The 24,812-nt window shown below is 42.6% G+C and overlaps 1 protein-coding gene across 6 annotated transcripts in view; it reads left to right on the forward strand.

The window, feature by feature from the left end:
* Nucleotides 1-4,813: 4,813 nt before the first annotated feature.
* The window catches only part of LOC128694019 (scoloptoxin SSD14), a 33,406-nt gene continuing 13,407 nt past the window's right edge, over nucleotides 4,814-24,812 (forward strand). The window contains exons 1-8 of one of the 6 annotated variants that reach the window (XM_053784003.2): nucleotides 4,814-5,266; nucleotides 9,888-10,612; nucleotides 12,944-13,032; nucleotides 13,204-13,259; nucleotides 17,206-17,351; nucleotides 18,069-18,268; nucleotides 19,070-19,265; nucleotides 19,926-20,123. In XM_053784003.2, the coding sequence (XP_053639978.2) occupies nucleotides 10,497-10,612; nucleotides 12,944-13,032; nucleotides 13,204-13,259; nucleotides 17,206-17,351; nucleotides 18,069-18,268; nucleotides 19,070-19,265; nucleotides 19,926-20,123 (1,001 nt within the window). In that variant the 5' untranslated portion in view covers nucleotides 4,814-5,266; nucleotides 9,888-10,496. The other 5 variants (XM_053784002.2, XM_053784005.2, XM_053784004.2 and 2 more) reach the window with 5 other exon arrangements.

Genomic DNA, 24,812 nt, shown 5'->3' on the forward strand with positions numbered 1-24,812 from the left:
CACTTCTGTCACTTTTGGGCCCACCAGCATGAAGTGCTCCTGTTAGGTAAGACACATATGCAACAGTTAGGTATCTTTATTGTGAAACGTTTCGCCTACACAGTAGGCTTCTTCAGTCAAGTACAGGAAAGGTTGTGTCTTACCTAACAACCTGTCGGTATTTTATAGCATTTTAATGTTCAATCTGTCAGACACTGCAACACAAGGGTATCTTGGTACAGACCTGCAATCAACTTCGACAACTTCCACTAGTGAGAGGGGCTGGATTTGAGAGGGACCTCTCAACATCTGAGTTCTTACCTCTCCTACGTCTCACCTCTTGGCGCTATAAAAGCTCCATCCTGTCACTTCTTCTCCATATTGTTTCATACTTTGGAACAATGCTCTTCTCCAGACTGAGGGACTGACCACCTCAAAACTTTAAGGGTGATGGACTGATTACATCGTCTTCAAGTATCTTCTGCTTCTATCAACCTTTCCTGTACTTGACTGAAGAAGCCTACTGTGTAGGCGAAACGTTTCACAATAAAGATACCTAACTGTTGCATATGTGTCTTACCTAACAACCTGTCGGTATTTTATACCATTTTAATGTTCAATCTGTCAGACACTGCAACACAAGGGTATCTTGGTACAGACCTGCAATCAACTTCGACAACTTCCACTAGTGAGAGGGGCTGGATTTGAGAGGGACCTCTCAACATCTGAGTTCTTACCTCTCCTACGTCTCACCTCTTGGCGCTATAAAAGCTCCATCCTGTCACTTCTTCTCCATATTGTTTCATACATTGGAACAATGCTCTTCTCCAGACTGAGGGACTGACCACCTCAAAACTTTAAGGGTGATGGACTGATTACATCGTCTTCAAGTATCTTCTGCTTCTATCAACCTTTCCTGTACTTGACTGAAGAAGCCTACTGTGTAGGCGAAACGTTTCACAATAAAGATACCTAACTGTTGCATATGTGTCTTACCTAACAACCTGTCGGTATTTTATACCATTTTAATGTTCAATGAAGTGCTCCTACTATGTAGTCATCCACAACTCCTCTGACTAGTCCTCTCGTCTCCTCAAAACTCCATTGCTTTTTGTTGAACACTGCAATTCCTCCTTTCCCCCTGTTCCCCCTGTCTTTCCTCTGGATCTGATATTCAGACAAGAAGATTGCTTCCGTTATCACTTCCGTAAGCTTTGTCTCTGTGATTGCTATGATGTCCAGGGATGCCTCGGTGATTCTTTCCTGCAACTCCTCACTCTTATTTGTAATTCCATCTGCAATGGTGTACCATACCTTCAGCTTCCTTTCTATAACTGTATTCTGGAAGGTGGGATGGGTTAGTGCTGGCTGTGGGTGTAGTAGGCAGGTCTGGATATTATGGTAATCCGCTGGTGTTTCAGTATTAGTGCTGTAAAGTAAAAGGACACAAGTGCAACTAATGTGACATTTATTGTAGCAACGTTTCGCTCTCCAGGAGCTTTATCAAGCTTGATAAAGCTCCTGGAGAGCGAAACGTTGCTACAATAAATGTCACATTAGTTGCACTTGTGTCCTTTTACTTTACATATTGTCGGTAATTCTACCAACTTTATTACAGTATTAGTGCTGGGGGGGGGGGAGACTGTGGGTGTGGAATGTGGCTTGGCTCTGGGTATTGTGTTTGGTCAGTGTGGGGTTGAGGGGATGCTGTGGGTGGTTCTGTGGGCGGTTGTGTTTGCTGTTCTTTTCGAGGCTGTGCTCCTCTGTCTGTCGGTACCTGCCTTGTCCCCCCCTTCCTGCCTCTGGTGCCTTCTTACTCTTTCTCTCAGTTGTTCCCTTCCTTTATGTGTTCTGTTGCTGTCGAGGTACACTCACTGGTATTTCTGGGAACCCTTTAACAATGTGTGTATATACTCACCTATATGTGGTTGCAGAGGTTGAGTCATAATTTGTGGCCCTGTCTCTTCACTGGTCATTACTAGGTCCACTCTCTTCCTGGTTCAAGAGTTTTATCATTCCTCTTCTTAAAGCTATATATGTATCCTGCCTTCACTACATCATTCTCCAGATTGTTCCACTTTCTGGGGTCTGTGTGTGTGTGTGTGAACAGTTCACAGGTGGTGAGTGTGAGAGTCATAGACTGTCAGATGGTAGTCACTGCTAGTGCATTAATCACTGTGAATGGTGGTATTTTCCATTACGTTGTCACCAAGAACGTAATGGAAGTGTGGCTCGTCCCAGGGTGGGAGCGGAGAGGTAGAGTAACAAGAAATTCAGCGGTGACTGCGAGCAGTCTAGTGTTTCGACGAGCATGACTCAGTGTTGCCTGTGGCAATCTGTAAATGGTCCAAGTCGGACCGAAACGTAGTCATAAGCTCCTCTCTTCTATGTGCGAGTTATTTGTGTATAATACATAAGAACGTAAGAATGAAGGAACACTGCAACAGGCCTACTGGCCCATACAAGGCAGGTCCTTATGAAAACCATTCATTCCCACCCACTTATTTGTCTAAGCTTTCCCCCAAACTACCCAAGAATTTGGTAGGTAAGACACATAGGTAACTGTATTCCAAAACGTTTTGCCTACACAGTAGGTTTCTTCAGTCGAGTACAGGAAGTAGGCAGGAGCAGTAGAGATTCGAAGGCGATGCAATCAGTCCATATCCTTGGAAGTCGTAGATTTGAGGTTGTCAGTCTCTCAGCCTGGAGAAGAGTTCTGTTCCAAACTCTAAAACAATCTGAAGATCAAGCGACAGTGTAGAAACTTATATACTGCCGAAAGGAGAGGTGCAGAGTAGTAGTAGAGAGAATGTAGTCACTGAGAGGTCGCGTCCCTCTCAAATCCAACAATTCTCACTTGAAAAAGTTGTCCAAGGTGTTTTCTCTTCTGTACCAAGATGCCATTGTGTTGCAGTGTCTGACAGAGTGAATATCAAAATGTTGATGGACTGATTACATCGTCTTCGCATCTCTACTGTTCTTGCCTACCTCCTGTACCCGACTGAAGAAGCCTACTGTGTAGGTGAAACGTTTCGGAATAAAGTTGCCTAAATGTTGCCTATGTGTCTTACCTACCAACCAGACAGAAGAAGAGTTGAGAGAACAATGATACAGAGAGAGAGAGAGAGAGAGAGAGAGAGAGAGAGAGAGAGAGAGAGAGAGAGAAGGAGAGTTGAGAGAACAATGATACAGAGAGAATAAGAGCTAAGAGAACAATAATTCAGAGAAAGAGAAGGAGAGTTAAGAGAACAATGATATATAATAACAGACTTGAGATGCGAGGGGCGATTATCACGTGACTCTTCTTTCATCCCTCTCTTCCTCCTTTACCAACTTCACCCTCCTACACCTCCTCCTCCTCCTCCTCCTCCTCATCCTCATCCTCATCCTCTTCCCCCTCCGTCTTCTTTTATTCCCTCTCATTCGTCCTCTTCAGCTCTCTTCTCCGGCTCCTCATCTTTTCCCCTTCTCTTCTATCCTCTCCTATGTAGATGAATGGTTCAGAGAACCGACATGTTGATAAATTAGACACATGTGCAACTCTTGGGTATCTTTATTGAGGAAACGTTTCGCCACACAGTGGCTTCATCAGTCCACACAAAGGAGAATCTTGAAGAACAGGAGGAGAATGAGGTAATCAGTCCCTCAACCTTGAGTCGATGTGGTCAGTCCATCAATCTTGAATAGATTGATGGACTGACCACATCGACTCAAGGTTGAGGGACTGATTACCTCATTCTCCTCCTGTTCTTCAAGATTCTCCTTTGTATGGACTGATGAAGCCACTGTGTGGCGAAACGTTTCCTCAATAAAGATACCCAAGAGTTGCACATGTGTCTAATTTATCAATCATCCTCTCCTATTCCTAGTCTTCCTCATCCTCATTTTCATCTCTCTTCTACTCTTAATCTATCTCTTCCTCATTTTCCTTTTCTTTCTCTTCCTCCACCTGCTTCCTCTCTACCTCAGCCCTTCTTCTTTCTTCTATCTTTACTCCATTTACTCTCCTCCTCCCTCTCCCTCTCCCTCTCCCTCTCCTCCCCCCTCTCCCTATCCCTCTCCCTTTCCTACTCCTCCTCCTCCCTCTCCCTCTCCTACTCCTCCTCGTCCTCCTCCTCCTCCCCAACTTATTAAACGTACAGGAATCACGATACACAGCGTCGAACACAAGTTCGGTCTTGTGTAAATTACCTGGAAAGTAACATAGGACAGAGACGCAGCGTAGTGCGCCGGGCAGAACAGGTGTTATAGTGTGTGGATAGCACTTGTGAATGTTCTAGCATGCGTAGAATACACTATAGGATGTTATAGAAAATGGAGAACAGAGCAGAGGCTGTTCTAGTTAGTGTAGAACGCCCCCAAGGATGTTATGTTTATGCCGAAGGCAAATCGGGATGTTCTAGTATGTGTATAACACATATAAAGGTGTTCTAGTGATTGCAGAACACACCAGGGAGTGTTCTGAGTCGTTCTAGTGGTTGAAGAACACACTAGAGGCTGTTTATAGTAATGGAGAAAATACTCGAATATGTTCTAGCGAGTGTAGAACCCATCACCCCGGGGTGTTCTATTTTGCAGAACACTCCAGATGTTATAGTGTGTGTAAAACACTTTCGGAAGATGTCCTAGTTTATTCTAGTTACCAAAGCACTTCACGGTATGCAGCGGTGTTCTCCGTTACTCAGGACGGAACGGGAGATATCCGGTTTGGTGGGCTAAACCATGTTGTTGAATTCTGAGTGACAGTGCCAACGACACGAGCCTCACTGCAACAGTGATAACAGGAGCTGCTGCAGTTCTAGACTCCTTCATACCACTGACAACGGGAGAGTTCTTCAAGTTGCCATAAAAGGAACTGCGACAACAAGAGCAGCTACGACAGTAGCTACAACTGGAGCAGCTACAACAGGAGTAGCTACAACTGGAGCAGCTACAACAGGAGTAGCTACAACTGGAGCAGCTACAACAGGAGTAGCTACAACTGGAGCAGCTACAACAGGAGTAGCTACAACTGGAGCAGCTACAACAGGAGTAGCTACAACTGGAGCAGCTACAACAGGAGTAGCTACAACTGGAGCAGCTACAACAGGAGTAGCTACAACTGAGCAGCTACAACAGGAGTAGCTACAACTGGAGCAGCTACAACTGGAGCAGCTACAACAGGAGCAACTATAACAGGAGTAACCACAACAGGAGCAGCCATAACAGTAGTCCTTCACACCGCTTCAACAGGAACCGGAAGTTATCCGCCCTTGAGGGTTGTGAGACGAAGTTGTCGCGCTGTGCTGTGAGTCTACCTGTTAGATATCATGTAGCAGCACTGTGCTGTGCTGTTGTGCTGTTCTGCTCGTGTAATGTGCTTGTGCGCTGTACTGTGGTGTATTAAGGTCATGGTGTAATGTGTTGTAGTGTACTGTGGTGGTGTACTGTACTGTGCTTGTGTGCTGTACTGTGGTGTACTTAGGTGCTGGTGCACTGTTGTAGTGTACTGTGGTTTACTAAGGTGGTGGTATACTGTGTTGTAGTGTACTGTGGTTTACTAAGGTGGTGGTATACTGTTATGTAGTGTACTGTAGTGTACTAAGGTGGTGGTGTGCTGTTATGTACTGTACTGTGGTGTACTAAGGTGGTGGTGTACTGTTATGTAGTGTACTGTGGTGTACTAAGGTGGTGGTGTACTAAAGTGGTGGTGTACTATGTTGTAGTGTACTGTGGTGTACTAAGGTTGTGGTGTACTGTGTTGTAGTGTACTGTGGTGTATTAAGGTGGTGGTGTACTGTGTTGTAGTGTACTGTGGTGTACTAAGGTGGTGGTGTACTGTGTTGTAGTATACTGTGGTGTATTAAGGTGGTGGTGTACTGTGTTGTAGTGTACTGTGGTGTACTGTGGTGTACTGTGGTGTACTGTGCTGTACTGAGGTGGTGGTGTACTGTGTTGTAGTGTACTGTGGTGTACTAAGGTGGTGGTGTACTGTGTTGTAGTGTACTGTGGTGTACTAAGGTGGTGGTGTACTGTGTTGTAGTGTACTCTGGTGTACTAAGGTGGTAGTATACTGTGTTGTAGTGTATTCTGATGTATTAAGGTGGTGGTGTACTGTGTTGTAGTGTGCTGTGGTGTACTAAGGTGGCAGTGTGCTGTGTTGTAGTGTACTCTGGTGTACTAAGGTGGCGGTGTACAGTGTTGTAGTGTGCTGTGGTGTACTAAGGGTGTGGTGTACTGTGTTGTAGTGTACTGTGGTGTATTAAGGTGGTGGTGTACTGTGTTGTAGTGTACTCTGGTGTATTAAGGTGGTGGTGTACTGTGTTGTAGTATACTGTGGTGTACTGTGTTGTAGTGTACTGTGGTGTGCTGAGGTGGTGATGTACTGTGTTGCAGTGTACTGTGGTGTACTAAGATGGTGGTGTACTGTGTTGTAGTGTACTGTGGTGTACTAAGGTGATGGTGTACTGTGTTGTAGTGTACTGTGGTGTATTAAGGTGGTGGTGTACTGTGTTGTAGTGTACTGTGGTGTATTAAGGTAGTGGTGTACTGTGTTGTAGTGTACTGTGGTGTATTAAGGTGGTGGTGTACTGTGTTGTAGTGTACTGTGGTGTATTAAGGTGGTGGTGTACTGTGTTGTAGTGTACTGTGGTGTATTAAGGTGGTGGTGTACTGTGTTGTAGTGTACTGTGGTGTATTAAGGTGGTGGTGTACTGTGTTGTAGTGTACTGTGGTGTATTAAGGTGGTGGTGTACTGTGTTGTAGTGTACTGTGGTGTATTAAGGTGGTGGTGTACTGTGTTGTAGTGTACTGTGGTGTATTAAGGTGGTGGTGTACTGTGTTGTAGTGTACTGTGGTGTACTAAGGTGGTGGTGTACTGTGCTGTGAATCTACGTTTTGATAAATTAGACACCTGCAACACCTGAGTACCTTTATTTTGCAAATGTTTCACCAACCAGTGGGTGAATCAGTATAGTAAAGTGACATAAACGGAAGACTTGTGTTTATGTCCCCGTTACCGTATTAACCGAGCCACTGGTTGGCCACACAACTACAAAATAAAGTTACCGAGATGTTTGGCATGTGTCTAATTATTAGCTTGTATACCATCGATAAATTACTGGTGTACTGTGCTGTGGTGCATGTGTACAGTGCTGTGGTGCATTGGTACTGTGATGTGGTGCATGTGTACTGTGCTGTCGTGCCTGTGTACAGTGATGTGGTGCATGTGTACTGTGCTGTGGTGCATGTGTACTGTGCTGTGGTGCATGTGTACTGTGCTGTGGTGCATGTGTACTGTGCTGTGGTGCATGTGTACTGTGCTGTGGTGCATGTGTACTGTGCTGTGGTGCATGTGTACTGTGCTGTGGTGCATGTGTACTGTGCTGTGGTGCATGTGTACTGTGCTGTAGTGCATGTGTACAGTGCTGTGGTGCATAGGTACTGTGTTGTGGTGCATGTGTACAGTGCTGTGGTGCATGTGTACTGTGCTGTGGTGCATGTGTACTATGCTGTGGTGCATGTGTACTGTGATGTGGTGCATGGGTACTGTGCTGTGGTGCATGTGTACTGTGCTGTGGTGCATGTGTACTGTGCTGTGGTGCATGTGTACTGTGCTGTGATGCATGTGTACTGTGCTGTGGTGCATATGTACTGTGCTGTGGTTCTGGCGTGATGCTCTGGCTTGCATTCTAATACACTTTATAACATTCAACTCTACGTATTGTTTTGGTATGATACGCATATGGAACAGGCCGGCAGAGGAACATATCTGATGTGCAGTAATTTCTTGGTATCAAACATTAATGGCAGACAGTACAGACAAACTGATATAAAGAAACAAGTGTAGCTCAGATCCGTTTCGCCTCTGCAGCAGGCTTCTCCAGTGGAATAAATAGGAGACTTTTACAGTGGAGACAGTGGAAGACGTGGGGAGATCATTATAAGGTGTACAGTCCCTTAGCCTTGACGAGTTTATAAAAGCAGTTCAGTCGCATTGCCTTGATTGAAGGTGTTCAGTCCCTTAGACTGATCCCTCTGATCACGGGTAGAGGGACTGAATACTTCGTCTTGACAAGATATATCGCGCTGCTTTGCAGGCAAAGTGTTATGTTCAGAAAGTTATAGTGTGGTGCACATCACAAGAACAGTGTTGTGTTCTGAAAGTTATAGTGTGGTGCACATCACAAGAACAGTGTTGTGTTCTGAAAGTTATAGTGTGGTGCACATCACAAGAACAGTGTTGTGTTCTGAAAGTTATAGTGTGGTGCTGCTGGCAGCGTAATCACGAAGATGGTAGCTACAGAACAAGCTTTTAGTGGCAGTATGTTTCGCTCTGTGGAGCGAGAGCACTGCACATTACGAAACGTTGTCCCTTTAAAAAAATTCTGCAATTTGTGTTTTTTCCTGTTATTTTTCTGCTGCAGTGAATGCGCAGAATGAAAAAGTATTGTAAATATTGAGAACCTTTCTTCCGATCGACTTCAAACTTCCTGGTTAGGGGAAGATTCAGATTGTGGCTGGAGTGTACAGGCCTAAGTTGGATAATTTTATTTTTGATATCGTGTGCCTTACTTTTACTAAATAATAACACGAGAGTGTTATTATTGGTCAGAAAGTCTCAACCTTGAGAGACTGACGCGTCTACCCTGAAGCAAGATTAGTTGTACTTTTCGACTGTGTAGGTTCAATTTTTTTCAAATTTACAAAGTTAAAGAGTGATTGGTTTCACCGCAATAACTAGAGAATGCTTCTTCTAATCGACTTCAAACCTTCAGATCTGGTGTATTTTACTCACGTGAAGGTTTTCATTTTTTTTTTTTGAGGGGGGAGCAGCTAATTTGCTAATTTACAGTAAATAAATTTTAATTTAGACTTCAGTGCCATAACTGGAGAATGACTATGCTGATCGCCTTCACACTTTCACGGCTGGTGTGTCGTAGAGGAAGATTTGGATTGTTTTTGGAATATTTAGTTGCTAAATTGTTAATTTTATTAAGAAATTTTGAAAATTGAGACATTGGGTTCCATCAGGATCGGCGCCAGAATTTCTGTACCAGGAAGAAGGGAACTTAGGGGGAGAATAAGAGACGAGTTTTTAGAGGGTTGAGCTATAGCCCCTGGGTCTATTGAGGGGGGTTTAGCTGCGGCTCCCCAGCCTCTTTGGAGGGTGAATTATAGTACAGCTGTGCGTGCACTGATGTACAGGTGTCTGGGGGTCTGGGATGCCTGTGAGGACTCGCTAGAGTTGTAATGGTTAGACTGTCTGGGAAATGAGAGATAATCGTGTTTGATCCATAAAAAGAATGGGTAACTCCAATTCTTTGGAGGGATATGAATGGTAATAAACATCTGTGAGAAATGCTCGCTGGAAATTCATGAAATGCGTGAAATACTAGAGGGAAATGTGGAAAGTAATTTTATAGGTAACGTAAAAAGAAATATATGTAAACATGCAAAACAACACAGGGGGAAGTTGAAGGATGTCTTTATGCCTTTCGTGGTGTAAGCAACACATCTTCAGGAGCTTGCAATGTTTCAGAAATGAGTAGGAGTCCTAATTGATTAGTTCAGTGTTCAATTTCGTAGTCCAAGATGGGATGCCGCCCTTTTTCCCCCTCTTTACCCTATATATCATTGGTTATACATTGCTAATTTATCCAGTCTTGATAAATAAATAAATATGCTTCCTTGGTTACGTAAGGTGGTACGCAGGCAGCCATTCCTCACACCGCTGACATAGAGTGAACAATCACTGATAATTATTGAACAACACAGTGAACAATCGAAATAAACAGCCATGGAAGCGACCACAATAACAAGAAAATAAATACTCTATACACATTCAGAGGTTTTATTCATAAAAAAAATATTTTTTTATCTAGTTTACATTCACTGACCAAGTTTACAATTACGTTTACATCTTACAGGTATTAAACTCTTATCAAAATTTTCTTCTGTGTCTCAGCTTCAGAAAATCATCCACGTTAAGAACCACTTAACAGTTTATAGAGACAGACGCCACCAGTGTTTGAAGATAAAGGCCAACCGTATATAGAGACAGACGCCACCAGTGTATAAATATAGACGCCATCAGTGTTTAAAGATAAAACGTCAGTAATGTATGAAGATAGACACGAGCGGTATATAGACTTTAGCAGTGTGTAAAGATAGACGTCAGTAATGTATGAAGATAGACGCGAGAGTGTATAAAGATACACGCCAGGAATGTATAAAGATATATGCCAGAGTGTATAAAGATAGAGGCCAGCAGTGTTTAAGGCAAGACTCCTATTTGAAGGGTCACATTTTAGTACAGAGAGCAAAATGTCGACATAACAGGTAGACGTCACCAGCAGGAACTATGCAGGCAGCAAACACGAACCTTGATCCCTAACCATAAGTGACGACGTGAGTAGCCGCTATTCTTCGACAGACAGAACTAGACATCCGCATATTTTGACAGCTATCGAAGCGTACACTCATACGTCGGTGGTGCATTCACCTATCAGTCGACGCATACAGCCAGTTAAAGTAAGATGGGACGACGTAGCAAGAGGCTACGTGCTCAACTGTACCAGTACTCTCAAGATGAGACTGGATCGTACTCAGTCATCACACAGTGGCCGCCACCTTCATCCCCGTCCACACCACCGTAAGTAGATTTGTTAGTCAGTCAGTTAGTTAGTTAGTTACCATTTTGTCCTAGGCACATGTCAATTAGACACTAAGCCTGTTGTATATGCGTGCGTGTATGTGTGTGTGTCTGTAATAATAATATAATATCTTTATTTACTACAAGTACATGTATAAGGTATACAGTCCTAGCTGATATCAGTGACATACTATTACACAGAAAGCCACTTGTTATACAGAGCATTTCGGCAAATTAGGTCAGTTTTGTCCCACACCAGTCGACTAACACCCAGGTACCCATTTTACAGATGGGTGAACATAGACAACCGGTGTAAGGAAACACGTCCACTGTTTCCACCCCTTCGCCGGGAATCGAACCCGGACCTTCACCGTGTGAAGCGAGAGCTTTTGCCACCAGGCCACGGGGCGCATGCACATAACTCTTCTCACTTTGTGTAGATGGAGCTCACCTTTCTGCATCTCCAACTTCTCGGGTTTTGTTGTATATACTTGTGAATTCTTGTATGAATATTCCCCCTAGTTATTGAATGCCTCTTTTATCTGTCATGTTATGGTCTCTAAGTGTACATTTATGTGCTCCTGTGATCAGCTGTCTGTGAAGCAGCAATATTACGGAGGAAACAACTTTATTAAAGAAAACTTATAGTGGTTGTCTGAATTATTTTTTCTTCATACAAAGTTTTCGTTGAAAACTTCAGATCAGCAAATACGATGAACTTTTTATTTTCAGCGGTAGTGAACTATAATTAGAATTACAAGACAGTTCGTGAAACTGTTGGAAGAGCAGTTTTCTTTTTGTCAATTTTATGAAGCTTTTTCTGATTTTGGTTTCTGTGCGACAACTTGAGAAAGCCTCTTCTGAGTGGCTTCAAACTTTCAATAATGGTGTATCCTAATTGTAAGAAAGTTCACATTGTTAGAACACTGTGTACTTCCTAATTTAACACATTTATTCTTAAAATGACGTAGTATTTTTTCCATGAAGAGACTTAAGAATCGCTCATCGAAAAACTTGAATTTCTGATTGGTTTCAGCCTTCAGGGATGACTGTTTCTACTGAAAGAAAGGTTTATGTTGATAATTATAATTATTGGGCTATGTAAAATGTAATTCGCAAATTTTATTAAATTGGTTTCTCTACAATAACTGGAGAATGACTCTTCCTATCGGCTTCAAATCCGAAATTCTAGTATATCTTAAATAAAGAAAGTTTGGGAGTGTTTTTGAATAATGTGCCAATTTTCTCATTTTAATAATAAAAAAATGTGGGGTATTGTCTGTGCGGCAAATTGAGAATACAACTTTTGAACAACTTCAAACATAAAAACTGGTGTAATTTGCTCATATGAATATTCGTATTGTTGTTAGTCTAGGTCTTAATCCGTCAGTTTTATTAAGCAAACAAAAATATTGATTTCTATTCAGCCCCTCGACACTCCCTCTTCCGCTTAGCTCTAAGCTTTCAAAACTTAGCTATCTTACTGAAATTTACAGATTGGTTTTGGGCTTTATAATAGCCAAATTTGGTTCAAGAATTGTTACACTAACTATATCAATAATTGCAGCAAAATGCCACTATAAGTTATGAGATGTTTTAATTCTCAACATACCACACTTATAATCTAAATCTCTCTACACTTCTTTCACATCTAGTTCGTGATATTCGCAGGACTTGCCATATTTTTATTGAAACTGAGGTATTAATTTCCATGCGATAACGTGGATTGGGATCCTCTGATCAGCTTCAAATTTTCAATATTGATATTTAACTGCATTAGAATCTTATGCTGAACTCTTTACTGTTTATTCTGTGTAGGTTAAGGTAGGCAGAACTATAACATGAAGTATGTATACATCAAGAGGTGTTTCTCTTAGTATATATACACTAAGAAATTAGATACTCTTAAACACGTCTGGTTTAAGCCTTACGAAGCTTTATCAAATCACCGGCCGAAACGTTATCTGAAACCAACGTTATTCCTCACGTTTATTTCTCATCGGCAGTCTTGACCATCAGTCGCCAGTAGTGGTAGTTACCAATGTGGGGAATCCACAACCCACGACTCTCATACACTATACGTTTTCTCTCATAAGTGAAGTTTGCCTCCAGTGCTTGAGTACCACTTATATGATAAGTGTTAAGTGATTTCTGCATACTGTACTCGTATAAGTATGGTGTAAGTGTAACTACCGTCCACATCATATTTGTGGTGTAGCTACAGACCACATGATGGGTGTAGAGTGCCCAGCACCAACCAGATTGGTATGAGATGCATAATAATGCTATAAAAGTTAAAAATCAAAATCACTACAGCTCCTTCATCATCAGGAGGCAACGGATCAGCCAGAGGAGGGCGCTGGCGTGTGTGGCTGCTGCATTTATCTCTCTCATCCTAGTGGCCGTCGGGGTCACCCTTGGTGAGTAGTACAGTAGTAGTAGTATTTGGTTAAAGAATTGTTACACTAACTATATCAATAATTACAGCACAACGCCACTGTAACTTATGAGATGCTTTAACTCCTAACAAACCACACTTATAATCTAACTTTCTCTACGCTTCTTTCACCTCTAATTCGTGATATTTACAGGACTTACCCGAGACAGATGGGCAGCCACATCCAACAGCAGCTCGTCTCACTCTTCAGTAAGTACTGCTTCAGCCAACAAAAACATTATCATTTACAATTATACAAGCACCTAAAGTCAGTACCTGACCAGCTGGGCTGTGGCTCGTACGTTGGATTGCGTGCAGCCAGCAGTAACAGCCTGGTTGATCAGGCTCTGATCCATCATTAGGCCTGGTCACAGACCGGGCCGTGGGGGCGTTGACCCCAAGAACTCTCTCCAGGTAAACCAGACTACTTACGTTAACTGAGGTAGAGTTTTAGCTCTTGGACTCCGGGACTCCTTACATATATTGAATAATGGATGTAGGCTGACGAAAGGGAAGTAGAAATCAGTATTAGTAAAAAAAAAGTTTATACAAGGTTAGTAGTTTATTACGGTCCGTATGAGCATAATAAACTAAGCTAAGTGGCCCGGTGGCCTGGTGGCTAAAGCTCCCGCTTCACACACGGAGGGCCCGGGTTCGATTCCCGGCGGGTGGAAACATTTCGACACGTTTCCTTACACCTGTTGTCCTGTTCACCTAGCAGCAAATAGGTACCTGGGTGTTAGTCGACTGGTGTGGGTCGCATCCTGGGGGACAAGATTAAGGACCCCAATGGAAATAAGTTAGACAGTCCTCGATGACGCACTGACTTTCTTGGGTTATCCTGGGTGGCTAACCCTCCGGGGTTAAAAAATCCGAACGAAATCTTATCTTATCTTATCTTAAACTGTTATACAGACAGGTAAATTCCAACGCCCATGTCTACTTCCCCACGCCCCATGCATGACCTTATTGTCTACCTACACCCACGCCCAACATCTACACTTGCACCTACGCCCAACATCTACACTTGCACCCACGCCCAACATCTACACTTGCACCCACGCCCAACATCTACGGTTCTACACTCTCGCCCATCCCTCACAGTGTCCGTTACAGTGCTCACCCACACCCGTCACCGAACACTTCCTTCCCATTCCTTACCTCGGTCAGTGTTTCAACAGGGTTTTCAAAGTTTTACATAAATAATTCATTTTTTTGGAGTGTTCCATAAAGGAAATTAAAAGCATTAGTTGATATATCTTGCACTGTGAGAGGAAAATTGTCAAGAAGTGTGATGGAGGATATAGCCTAAATAGCATTAAGAGCGAGATGAATAGATGCTGTGGTAGAGAATGTTGATTATGACTACGACCTGCCTAGCATGGGACAGTAAGTCAACTAGGTCCTGCCTAGCATGGGACAGTAAGTCAACTAGGTCCTGCCTAGCATGGGACGGTAAGTCAACTAGGACCTGCCTAGCATGGGACGGTAAGTCAACTAGGACCTGCCTAGCATGGGACAGTAAGTCAACTACGACCTGCCTAGCATGGGACAGTAAGTCAACTAGGACCTGCCTAGCATGGGACAGTAAGTCAACTAGGTCCTGCCTAGCATGGGACGGTAAGTCAACTAGGACCTGCCTAGCATGGGACAGTAAGTCAACTACGACCTGCCTAGCATGGGACAGTAAGTCAACTAGGACCTGCCTAGCATGGGACAGTAAGTCAACTAGGACCTGCCTAGCATGGGACAGTAAGTCAACTAGGACCTGCCTAGCATGGGACAGTAAGTCAACTAGGACCTGCCTAGCATGGGACGGTAAGTCAACTAGGACCTGCCTAGCATGGGACAGTAAGTCAACTACGACCTGCCTAGCATGGGACAGTAAGTCAACTAGGACCTGCCTAGCATGGGACAGTAAGTCAACTAGGTCCTGCCTAGCATGGGACGGTAAGTCAACTAGGACCTGCCTAGCATGGGACAGTAAGTCAACTACGACCTGCCTAGCATGGGACAGTAAGTCAACTAGGACCTGCCTAGCATGGGACAGTAAGTCAACTAGGACCTGCCTAACATGGGACAGTAAGTCAACTAGGACCTGCCTAGCATGGGACAGTAAGTCAACTAGGACCTGCCTAGCATGGGACAGTAAGTCAACTAGGACCTGCCTAGCATGGGACAGTAAGTCAACTAGGACCTGCCTAACATGGGACAGTAAGTCAACTAGGACCTGCCTAGCATGGGACGGTAAGTCAACTAGGACCTGCCTAGCATGGGACAGTAAGTCAACTAGGACCTGCCTAACATGGGACAGTAAGTCAACTATGACCTGCCTAGCATGGGACAGTAAGTCAACTAGGACCTGCCTAACATGGGACAGTAAGTCAACTAGGACCTGCCTAGCATGGGACAGTAAGTCATCTACGACCTGCCTAGCATGGGACAGTAAGTCAACTACGACCTGCCTAGCATGGGACAGTAAGTCAACTACGACCTGCCTAGCATGGGACAGTAAGTCAACTACGACCTGCCTAGCATGGGACAGTAAGTCAACTACGACCTGCCTAGCATGGGACAGTAAGTCAACTACGACCTGCCTAGCATGGGACAGTAAGTCAACTACGACCTGCCAAGCATGGGACAGTAGATCAACTAGGACCTGCCTAGCATGGGACAGTAGATGAACTAGGACCTGCCTAGCATGGGACAGTAGATCAACTAGGACCTGCCTAGCATGGGCCAGTAGGTCAAGTAAGACGTGCCTAGCATGGGACAGTAAGTCAACTAGGACCTGCCTAGCATGGGACAGTAGATCAACTAGGACCTGCCTAGCATGGGCCAGTAGGTCAAGTAAGACCTGTCTAACATGGGCCAGTAGGTCAAGTAAGACGTGCCTAGCATGGGCCAGTAGGTCAAATAAGACGTGCCTAGCATGGGCCAGTAGGTCAAGTAAGACCTGCCTAACATGGGCCAGTAGGTCAAGTAAGACGTGCCTAGCATGGGCCAGTAGGTCAAGTAAGACGTGCCTAGCATGGGCCAGTAGGTCAAGTAAGACCTGCCTAATATGGGACAGTAGGTCAAGTAAGACGTGCCTAGCATGGGCCAGTAGGTCAAGTAAGACGTGCCTAGCATGGGACAGTAGATCAACTAGGACCTGCCTAACATGGGACAGTAGGTCAAGTAAGACGTGCCTAGCATGGGCCAGTAGGTCAACCGTGGTGCTTTTCTTTAATGTTTGTAATTAACATGCTCAGTAATAACCCACACGGAGACAGAAACTCAGAAGATTTATTGATCTGTATATTTCGCTTCCCTTCTGAGATCCTCTTCAGCAGAAGCTGAAATGTACAAAGCAATTAATTTTCTGAATTTGTCTGCATGTGGGTTATTACTGAGCTCTGTCAAGTGTTCACTACACTTTAGCTATCCATTGTAACATGAATTTAGACAGGCATATCTGGACAGGTATATCTGAGGAGGAAATAAGCTAAATTAGCTTGAATAGATAAGTAGGTTTGTAAATATGATAAAATGCCTCGTAAATGTATCATTGGTGTCTCATAGTTCGATTGCTAGGGCACTACGCTGACACATTGAGGTCCTTGGTTTGATCCCCAGTACGGGTGGAAACAGTAGGACGTGTTTCCTTAAGACACTTGCTGTCCATGTACATCTATCAGTAAAATAGGCACCTGGGTTTAGCCGATTGGTGTGAGTCGCATCCTGGGTACAAAATTTACCTAATTTGTCCGAAATGTTCTGCGTAACAAGCGGCTTTCTGTATGGTATGTCACTGATGTCAGCTAGGAATGTTTACCTTGTACATGTACTAGTAAAAAATAAAGATAATTATTATTATTATTAAAGTTTTTTAGTTCTTTACGAATTAGTTATTAGGTATTTGTGCATCCATATGCTTTTACACTACCGTCCGCAGTAATGACATAGGATGTACAGTATATTAAACTACCGGTAAAATTATAAATAAAATTCAAAATTTAATTCGTCTTTCATCTCTTCCCTCCATCTCTCCTTATCTATTATTCTAGTACTGATGTCCGTGACCCCACCTTCTTACTACACAAAACTATGACAGAAGTAGATAATTCCAATCATATAGTCAGAATAGTTAAGGAATCAACACTGCCCCTTACAGGAGCCAGGCAACCTGTGGAGGAGCTTTAGTAGACCACAGGAAGAAGTAGCAACAGGGCCTTCGTTGTCATCAGCATCACAGCACGGCTTGTTCAACAGGGCAGCAGTAGCTACTGACACTGGCCAGCCCTGTGCACATATCGCCATGTACGTATAATGCTAATGAAAAAATCATTATGGTAAGTGGCCTCTAATGAAGAGGAACTTGATATCACTCTAACGTGAGTTACATAAAAAATACAGTGTGTTGTAAGTTTATTCATCAGGGTAAAAATCCATGCTTCACACCAGCATATATTGTATGAAGTTCAGCCTGCTTCAAGGAATATTATTTAGCACAAGTTTCCTATTCATGTCTGTAATGCCGATACAGAACATCCTGTCGCTCTGTCCTTAACTACCGAGCCATCACATTATACATGGGTCACTTTTAATTCAGGAACACCATTAGTCCTGCCATATTGTATCCTCAACTGTCCTGAATTGTGCATCAGCTTATTCATTTGCATAAATCTTAGGGTAATGATAATTTCTTCTGCAAAGATAAACTGTTTTACTACTTCTACTTCTTGCTATCGTAACCTAAGGTCCTCAGATATCCTCTCTTATTAGGCCCTAGGAACTATTCTTTATTTATTGCCCCTTCTTGAATGACTTGCTAAATTTAAATTCAATCTTAATTTCTTCAGTCATTGTATTTATCTGATATCCTAAAGTTATTCCCATGGCTCTGCACTTTTCTGAAGGAAACATATAAAAACACATAAAACGCAAATATATACAACTAAAAAACTAGATATAACTGAAGCAATATTACGCAACTCAATACTTTCAATGTACTGTAGCAACCTTCACCTCTCACAGGGAAATCTTAGGCAATAGTGGAAGTGCAGCGGATGCAACAATAGCGGGGCTGTTGTGTGCAGGAGTGATTAATGCTCAGTCTGTGGGTCTAGGAGGAGGCTTTCTCCTCATCTACTATGAGCGGGCCACAGGCAAGGCGTACTCCCTTAATGCCATGACAAGTGACCCTCCTCCTGCTCAGGGAGACTCCGTCGGTAGAGGTGAGTAAATCAGTCTTCATGTCTGTTGTTTAGTAATGTAATTGCATATTTTATAACTGAAAATTGTGGGCAAAGTGTCATTCTCATGTCACTGGAGGCTAGCAATGCTTCGAGACAAAGATAAGGTATTATATAATTCTCATTTACATGCTTTATATTGGATATTACTGGTTTTTAGTGTATTATAAATTCTAAAATATACTCCTCGATGATTTTGTTAACTTATTTTTTTTAAATGATGACGAAATCCGACTCTGTTGAGATTAACGCTCACGAAAGCATCATTAATATGTTCGGATAACATCAGCTTCAGCAGCAAATTCAGTGTCAGGCACTTATTAGAAACAGTGTAAGAGTAGAATGTGGCACAACGGACCCGTGTCATACAACCTTATCTTACATTCTAACATAGTGTTGCATACATTATAAGACACTACTGTGTATACCTGGAGCGTACCCGGAGAAGGTTTCGGGGGTCAGCGCCCCCCCCCCCGGCGATCCTATTCTGTTTTAAATAAGCTGCAGGACTTACCAGCACATCTTACGATGTAATTTTTTTTTCCGAACTAGACTCATAAGCCAGTTGAAGGTTTCAGTGAGACAACTAAAAAAAGTCCTCTTAGTGGGTCATAATATGAGCAGGACTCGCATCAAAGCTCTCCTGGCACATAATACAGGATGGCACACAAGGTATATGCACACAGAGGCATAATTTAGAACTTTAGAGAGAGACAGCCTTTGTCACATCTCCCATCCTAACTTAATTCACTCATTCGCCATTTCACCCACATTACTTTCCAGGCAGCGTCCGTTTGTCTGTACCAGGTACTGCACATGGTTATCGTCAGCTGTACAAACAGCTAGGAGGCAGGGTGCCCTGGGAACACCTGCTGGAGCCCACCATCACGCTATGTGAGAATGGTTATACCGTCACCTCCAGTCTGGCCAGGGCGCTCAGAAGTGCCTCCCAGAACATCTACTCCCAGCCTAGCATGAGGTACGATGCTCAACAAATTCGACATTTTTGGAGTTATTCACATTGTGTTTTGATACACACACGTGAAACGTCTTGGCAAAGATTAATGTGAATGATACTGTTAATACTAATTATTATATTTTAACGAGTAAGCTCTAAATTCGTAAGGGTCATGCATTACCAGAGGAATCGGAGGTAATAAAGTTTGATCCAAAGAAGGAAGGGCAGCTCTAATTTCCTTGATCAATGGAACTTTGATCAAGGAAATTCAAGGGGTGGTAATGATGATGCTATAATGAGCTGATTTTACAATGGTAATTTTTTTCAACGAACCGGCCGTATCCCACCTAGGCAGGGTGACCTAAAGAAAGCGAAAGTTTTTCTTTTTAAATTTGGTAATTTATACAGGAGAAATGGTTGCTAGCCCCTTGCTCCCTCTTACGATACGCATGGATTACGGAGGAAGAATTCTTTTCCGCTTCCCCACGGAGACAATGGTCATATAATACAAATAATGGTTGATGTTTCAGCATTTCTTAGCAAAGATCAATGACAGTGATAATATCCATGCTATTATATGGATTATTATAATACTTATATAATAATGTTAACATGGATGCGTAATCAGGGTGTTTATATCACAAGTTCACTGGATGACCCTCCACTGTCTCCTGTACCCAGCAGTGTCTTCGTGAACCCAGCTACGGGGAAAGTGTTTCAGGAAGGAGACACTATGAGGCGCCCTCAGCTAGCCAGAACATTGCGACTCCTTCAGCAGGACCCAGACAGCTTATACACGGGATCACTAGCCAAGGACTTAGCTAAGGATCTCGGAGATTTGGACTCATCACTTGAGCTTCAGGACCTGCGAAGCTACAGGTACTTAGATTCAGCTAATTTCTATCAGTAATTGAGTTTATTTTGATATTTAAGCACAGTATACATTTTAGTCAAGTTGCAATACTAACCCTTTCAGGGTCCGTCCCGTAGATCTACGGCTTTATGGTGAGTGTCCAAACCGTAGATCTACGCCATGAGCTCAGCTCACTCTGATAAACTGTGAGTGGTACATTTGGGCCTAGATATGAGAGAATACATATATGTGGTATGTGTGCACCACATAAAACAGATCCTGCAGCACACTGTGTATAATGAGAGAAAAAAAATGAAATCATGATTTTTCGATTGAAACAGCAACTTTGCAGTGTTTTTTCGTATGTTTTTTATAGTTGTATTTGCGATTTCTTGGTCTCATTTGATAGAATGGAAGACATATTACAGAAATAGAGATGATTTTGATTGGTTTTAGCACTGGAAATGGCTTGAAACTGAGCTCAAAGTAGGGGAAATGTTAAATTTTTGCCGATATTCAAGAGTAAACAAACGACCTCACACATCTAATACACGTCAGCTGGTGGGTCTAATATACATTCACAAATATGGTGATGATATTTATACAATTATTACAGTATTGAATAACAGTAAATCTTCTATTTTTTGGTGTGAATAAAAATTCATTATGTGAATAAAAATCAAAATGGAATTTATTTGTAAAGCCTCAAAACATAAGTAATGAACAGAGGAAATGTTAGTTTAGTGCCAGGAATGCCTACATTGTTTATTCTGGACCCTATTTTGAAATTGGAATATTTTGAACTTTGTGTTAAATTGGCCAAATTAACAATTTCCGATCACTTTATTTTGTAGTTGAAACAGTTGACTTGGCGATTTCTTGTGCTCAATCGATAGAATAGAAGTAATACTAGTGAAATAGCTAAGAATTTGGTTGATTGGAATAAGGTAATTGGCCTAAAATGGGAGTCAAAGTCGGCAAAATCGCTGATTCGTAAATATCGCTGACACATCAAAATTCGCGAGAGCATAATTTCGTCAATTTTCCACCAAATTTCGTACTTTTTGTTTTATTACCTTCACAAAAAGATTCTCTACGATTTCATAAGAAAAAATAACAATTTTTTTTTTTTTTAAATTCTTGGACACTGGTGCGTGACTCCAGATTTGGGCCTTGGACCCTGAAAGGGCTAAATATAGCTTTGTAGAATGTTCAGCACTGTATTTAGGTCTCAGTGCTATAAATTTATTGAATTCTAATATTAGTCCTGTTGCTTTGTCAAACATTATTTGGTAAATCACAGAATGGGTGGGGTTGAAACCTGTAGCAGGACAGTACTAAAACTAGTATGCCAGTGCGCTAACTACTGGCTCAGCTCATGGGTTTGAATTAGGGATGGGACGACACCAAAATTCCTGCCGATGTCGATACCCAATTTTCGGCCGATACTCTTCCTACATTTTTTATTTTTAAAATTATAACGACTTTGCTCGATGTGTAAGGAAATTCTTATTGCACAATGTGTATTAAATAACACAGGAAAGTTAAATATTAAATAACTTAATTTCTTTGAAATGATAATGTTATTACTCATTACTTAACCTGTTGTATTAGTTAGTGGTTGTCAAAGGTACTTGTCGATGGTGTGCATACTCACCTCTCTCTGTGTGTGTGTGTGTGTGTGTGTGTGTGTGTGTGTGTGTGTGTGTGTGTGTGTGTGTGTTGTGTATGTTACATGTTAGTTTAATATCTATATTCTGCACACCATACCCATCCTCTGGGTGGCAGTCAAAACATTACAGAGGTACATAATGGGTCCAGGGACTGGACCCCAAAGTTTTGATAGCTGAACCTGTGTTTCATGTGTTGTGTATGTGTGTGTGTGTGTGTGTACTCACCTAGTTGTGGTTGCAGGGGTCGATACACAGCTCCTGGCCCCGCCTCCACTGGCCGCTACTAGGTCACTCTTCTTGCTCCGTGAGCTTTATCATACCTCTTCTTAAAGCTATGTATGGATCCTGCCTCCACTACATCACTTCCAAGACTATTCCACTTCCTGACAACTCTGACTGAAGAAATACTTCCTAACATCCCTGTGATTCATCTTAGTCTTCAGCTTCCATCTGTGGCCCCTTGTTGCGGTGTCCCATCTCTGGAACATCCTGTCTCTATCCACCTTGTCGATTCCTCTCAGTATTTTATATGTTATCATATCCCCCCTATCTCTCCTGTCACCTTAACATCTCTTCATAGGACATTCCCCTTAGCTCCGGGACTAGTCTTGTTGCAAACCTTTGCACTTTCTCTAATTTCCTTATGTGCTTGGCTAGGTGTGGATTCCAAACTGGTGCTGCATACATCAATATAGGCCTAATGTAAAGGGTCCTGAACGATTCCTTACTGAAATGTCTGAATGCTGTTCTTCATCAGAGTACAAAACAAATTCCGGCCACAAAATAGACCGAAAAAACAACGTCAAAGACCTGGGAGTGATGATGTCGGAGGATCTCACCTTCAAGGACCATAACATTGTATCAATCGCATCTGCTAGAAAAATGACAGGATGGATAATGAGAACCTTCAAAACTAGGGATGCCAAGCCCATGATGATACTCTTCAGGTCGCTTGTTCTATCTAGGCTGGAATATTGCTGCACACTAACAGCACCTGTCAAGGCAGGTGAAATTGCTGACCTAGAAAATGTACAGAGAACCTTCACGGCGCGCATAATGGAGATATAACACCTCAGTTACTGGGAGCGCTTGAAATTGCTGAACCTGTACTCCCTGGAACGCAGGCGGGAGAGATACATGATTATATACACCTGGAAAATCCTAGAGGGACTAGTACCGAACTTGCACACGAAAATCACTCGCAACGAAAGCAAAAGACTCGGCAGACGATGCAACATCCCCCCAATGAAAAGCAGGGGTGTCACTAGCGCATTAAGAGACAATACAATAAGTGTCAGGGGCCCGAGACTGTTCAGCTGCCTCCCAGGATACATAAGGGGGATTACCAATAGACCCCTGGCTGTCTTCAAGCAGGCACTGGACAAGCACCTAAAGTCGATACCTGACCAGCCGGGCTGTGGCTCGTACATTGGATTGCGTGCAGCCAGCAGTAACAGCCTGCTTGATCATACCCTGAACCACCATGAGGCCTGGTCACAGACCGGGCCTCGGGGGCGTTGACCCCGGAGCTCTCCATGTAAACTCCAGGCTCCCGTTTGCTGCAGCAGCTATTTGACTGATGTGTGCCTCGGAGATGTGCCTGGTGTTATACTCAGAGCCGGATTAAGAAGTCTCCGGGCCCTAGGCTATTCAGATTGGCGGGGCCCCTTTGAGTTACGGGGAAGCGAAGAGACCCCTTCCCGCTTGGGGGTGGGGGGGGGTCGGTGTGAGCCTGTTTAAGGTCTAATTAAATACATTCTGGCTATTTAGATTAAATTTAATAGGGAAAGTACATCAAGACAACCAAAACCATTTACCAACAGCCATTATAACTATCTTGTTAAATCATGTATTTTAAAGAGAATAAACTCAAGACAGCATAGTATTACTAGATTAGGCTATTAAAGTAGTGACATCATGTACCTATTATATTCAGCATAACCACTACAGCACTATTATTCCCTTTATAAATCACTGACCATTATTGTTATCATTACATTATGCATAAGACTATCAAATCATATAAACTCAAGAAAGTAAAGAATTGTTTATATTCACAGGCACTTCTTAAATAAACTTTTTCTGGATTTCATATTGGCAAAATCATCAGTTATATTCTGAAAATCAATATTTCTTGTTAGATCAGACTCAATGGTCAACAAGGCTAGGTTACACAATTTGTCTTGGCTCATTGTTGAACGGAGCTGGGTTTTCACTCTTTTCAAAACAGAAAATGAACGTTCTCCTTCACAATTAGTAGCTGGAAGTGTTAGATAAAGGCGATACACTATGTCAACATTAGGGAAGGTTTCTGAGATACCTGTATTTCTTAAATGTTTCAAAGCAGCTGAGGGCGCACATTTTTCAGGTGGAGCTTTAATCTGATTCATATACCCAGAAAAATGAACTATTTCTTCAACAAATGTGTCCTGAACATCTGCTGAAAGGTGTTGTTGCAACTTTAATGCAGCTTCTCTCAATTCTGCATCTGGCACAGTAGTAATTTTTAACAGAAATCCAAACTTGTCATTGAGATTCTGCTAGATTTCTTTTCTTTTCACCAATTCTGTAATCAGTGAATCCAGAATGACGAAGTATGTAGCTGTCTTACGTTTCTGCCTTGGTAGCAACACAGTTTCATTGTCTGGCTCTTCAAAATTGCGTTTCCTCTTCCTTGACCGCTGATGATCAGCCCGGTAACTGTAGTCTTTCACCAGCAGTTTAGCTTTCTCTTCAAACATTTCAAAAGCTTCATCATTGCGAAGTGAGCTTACAAATTCCACTAAGCCTGCATAGAGGTTAGCACAAGTAGCCATTTCAATTTCAATTTTCTGAAGTTCGTGACATTTAACCGTTCCAGTATACAGTCCCAAAGCACACAGAGTAAGGCCAATTCAAAATCTTCCAATTTTGATGCTAAGCTGGCTGCTTCGCTTCTTGTAGTTGCTGTCTGGTCTTCATCCTCTGCTATTTGGATCAAAGCAGAACGTATTTCAGCAAAGCTGTCTTTCAAAGCATGTGTTGCATCATGCTGCGCTGACC

The sequence above is a fragment of the Cherax quadricarinatus genome, chromosome 33 (assembly GCF_038502225.1).
Source record: "Cherax quadricarinatus isolate ZL_2023a chromosome 33, ASM3850222v1, whole genome shotgun sequence".
NCBI classification, from domain to species: domain Eukaryota; kingdom Metazoa; phylum Arthropoda; class Malacostraca; order Decapoda; family Parastacidae; genus Cherax; species Cherax quadricarinatus.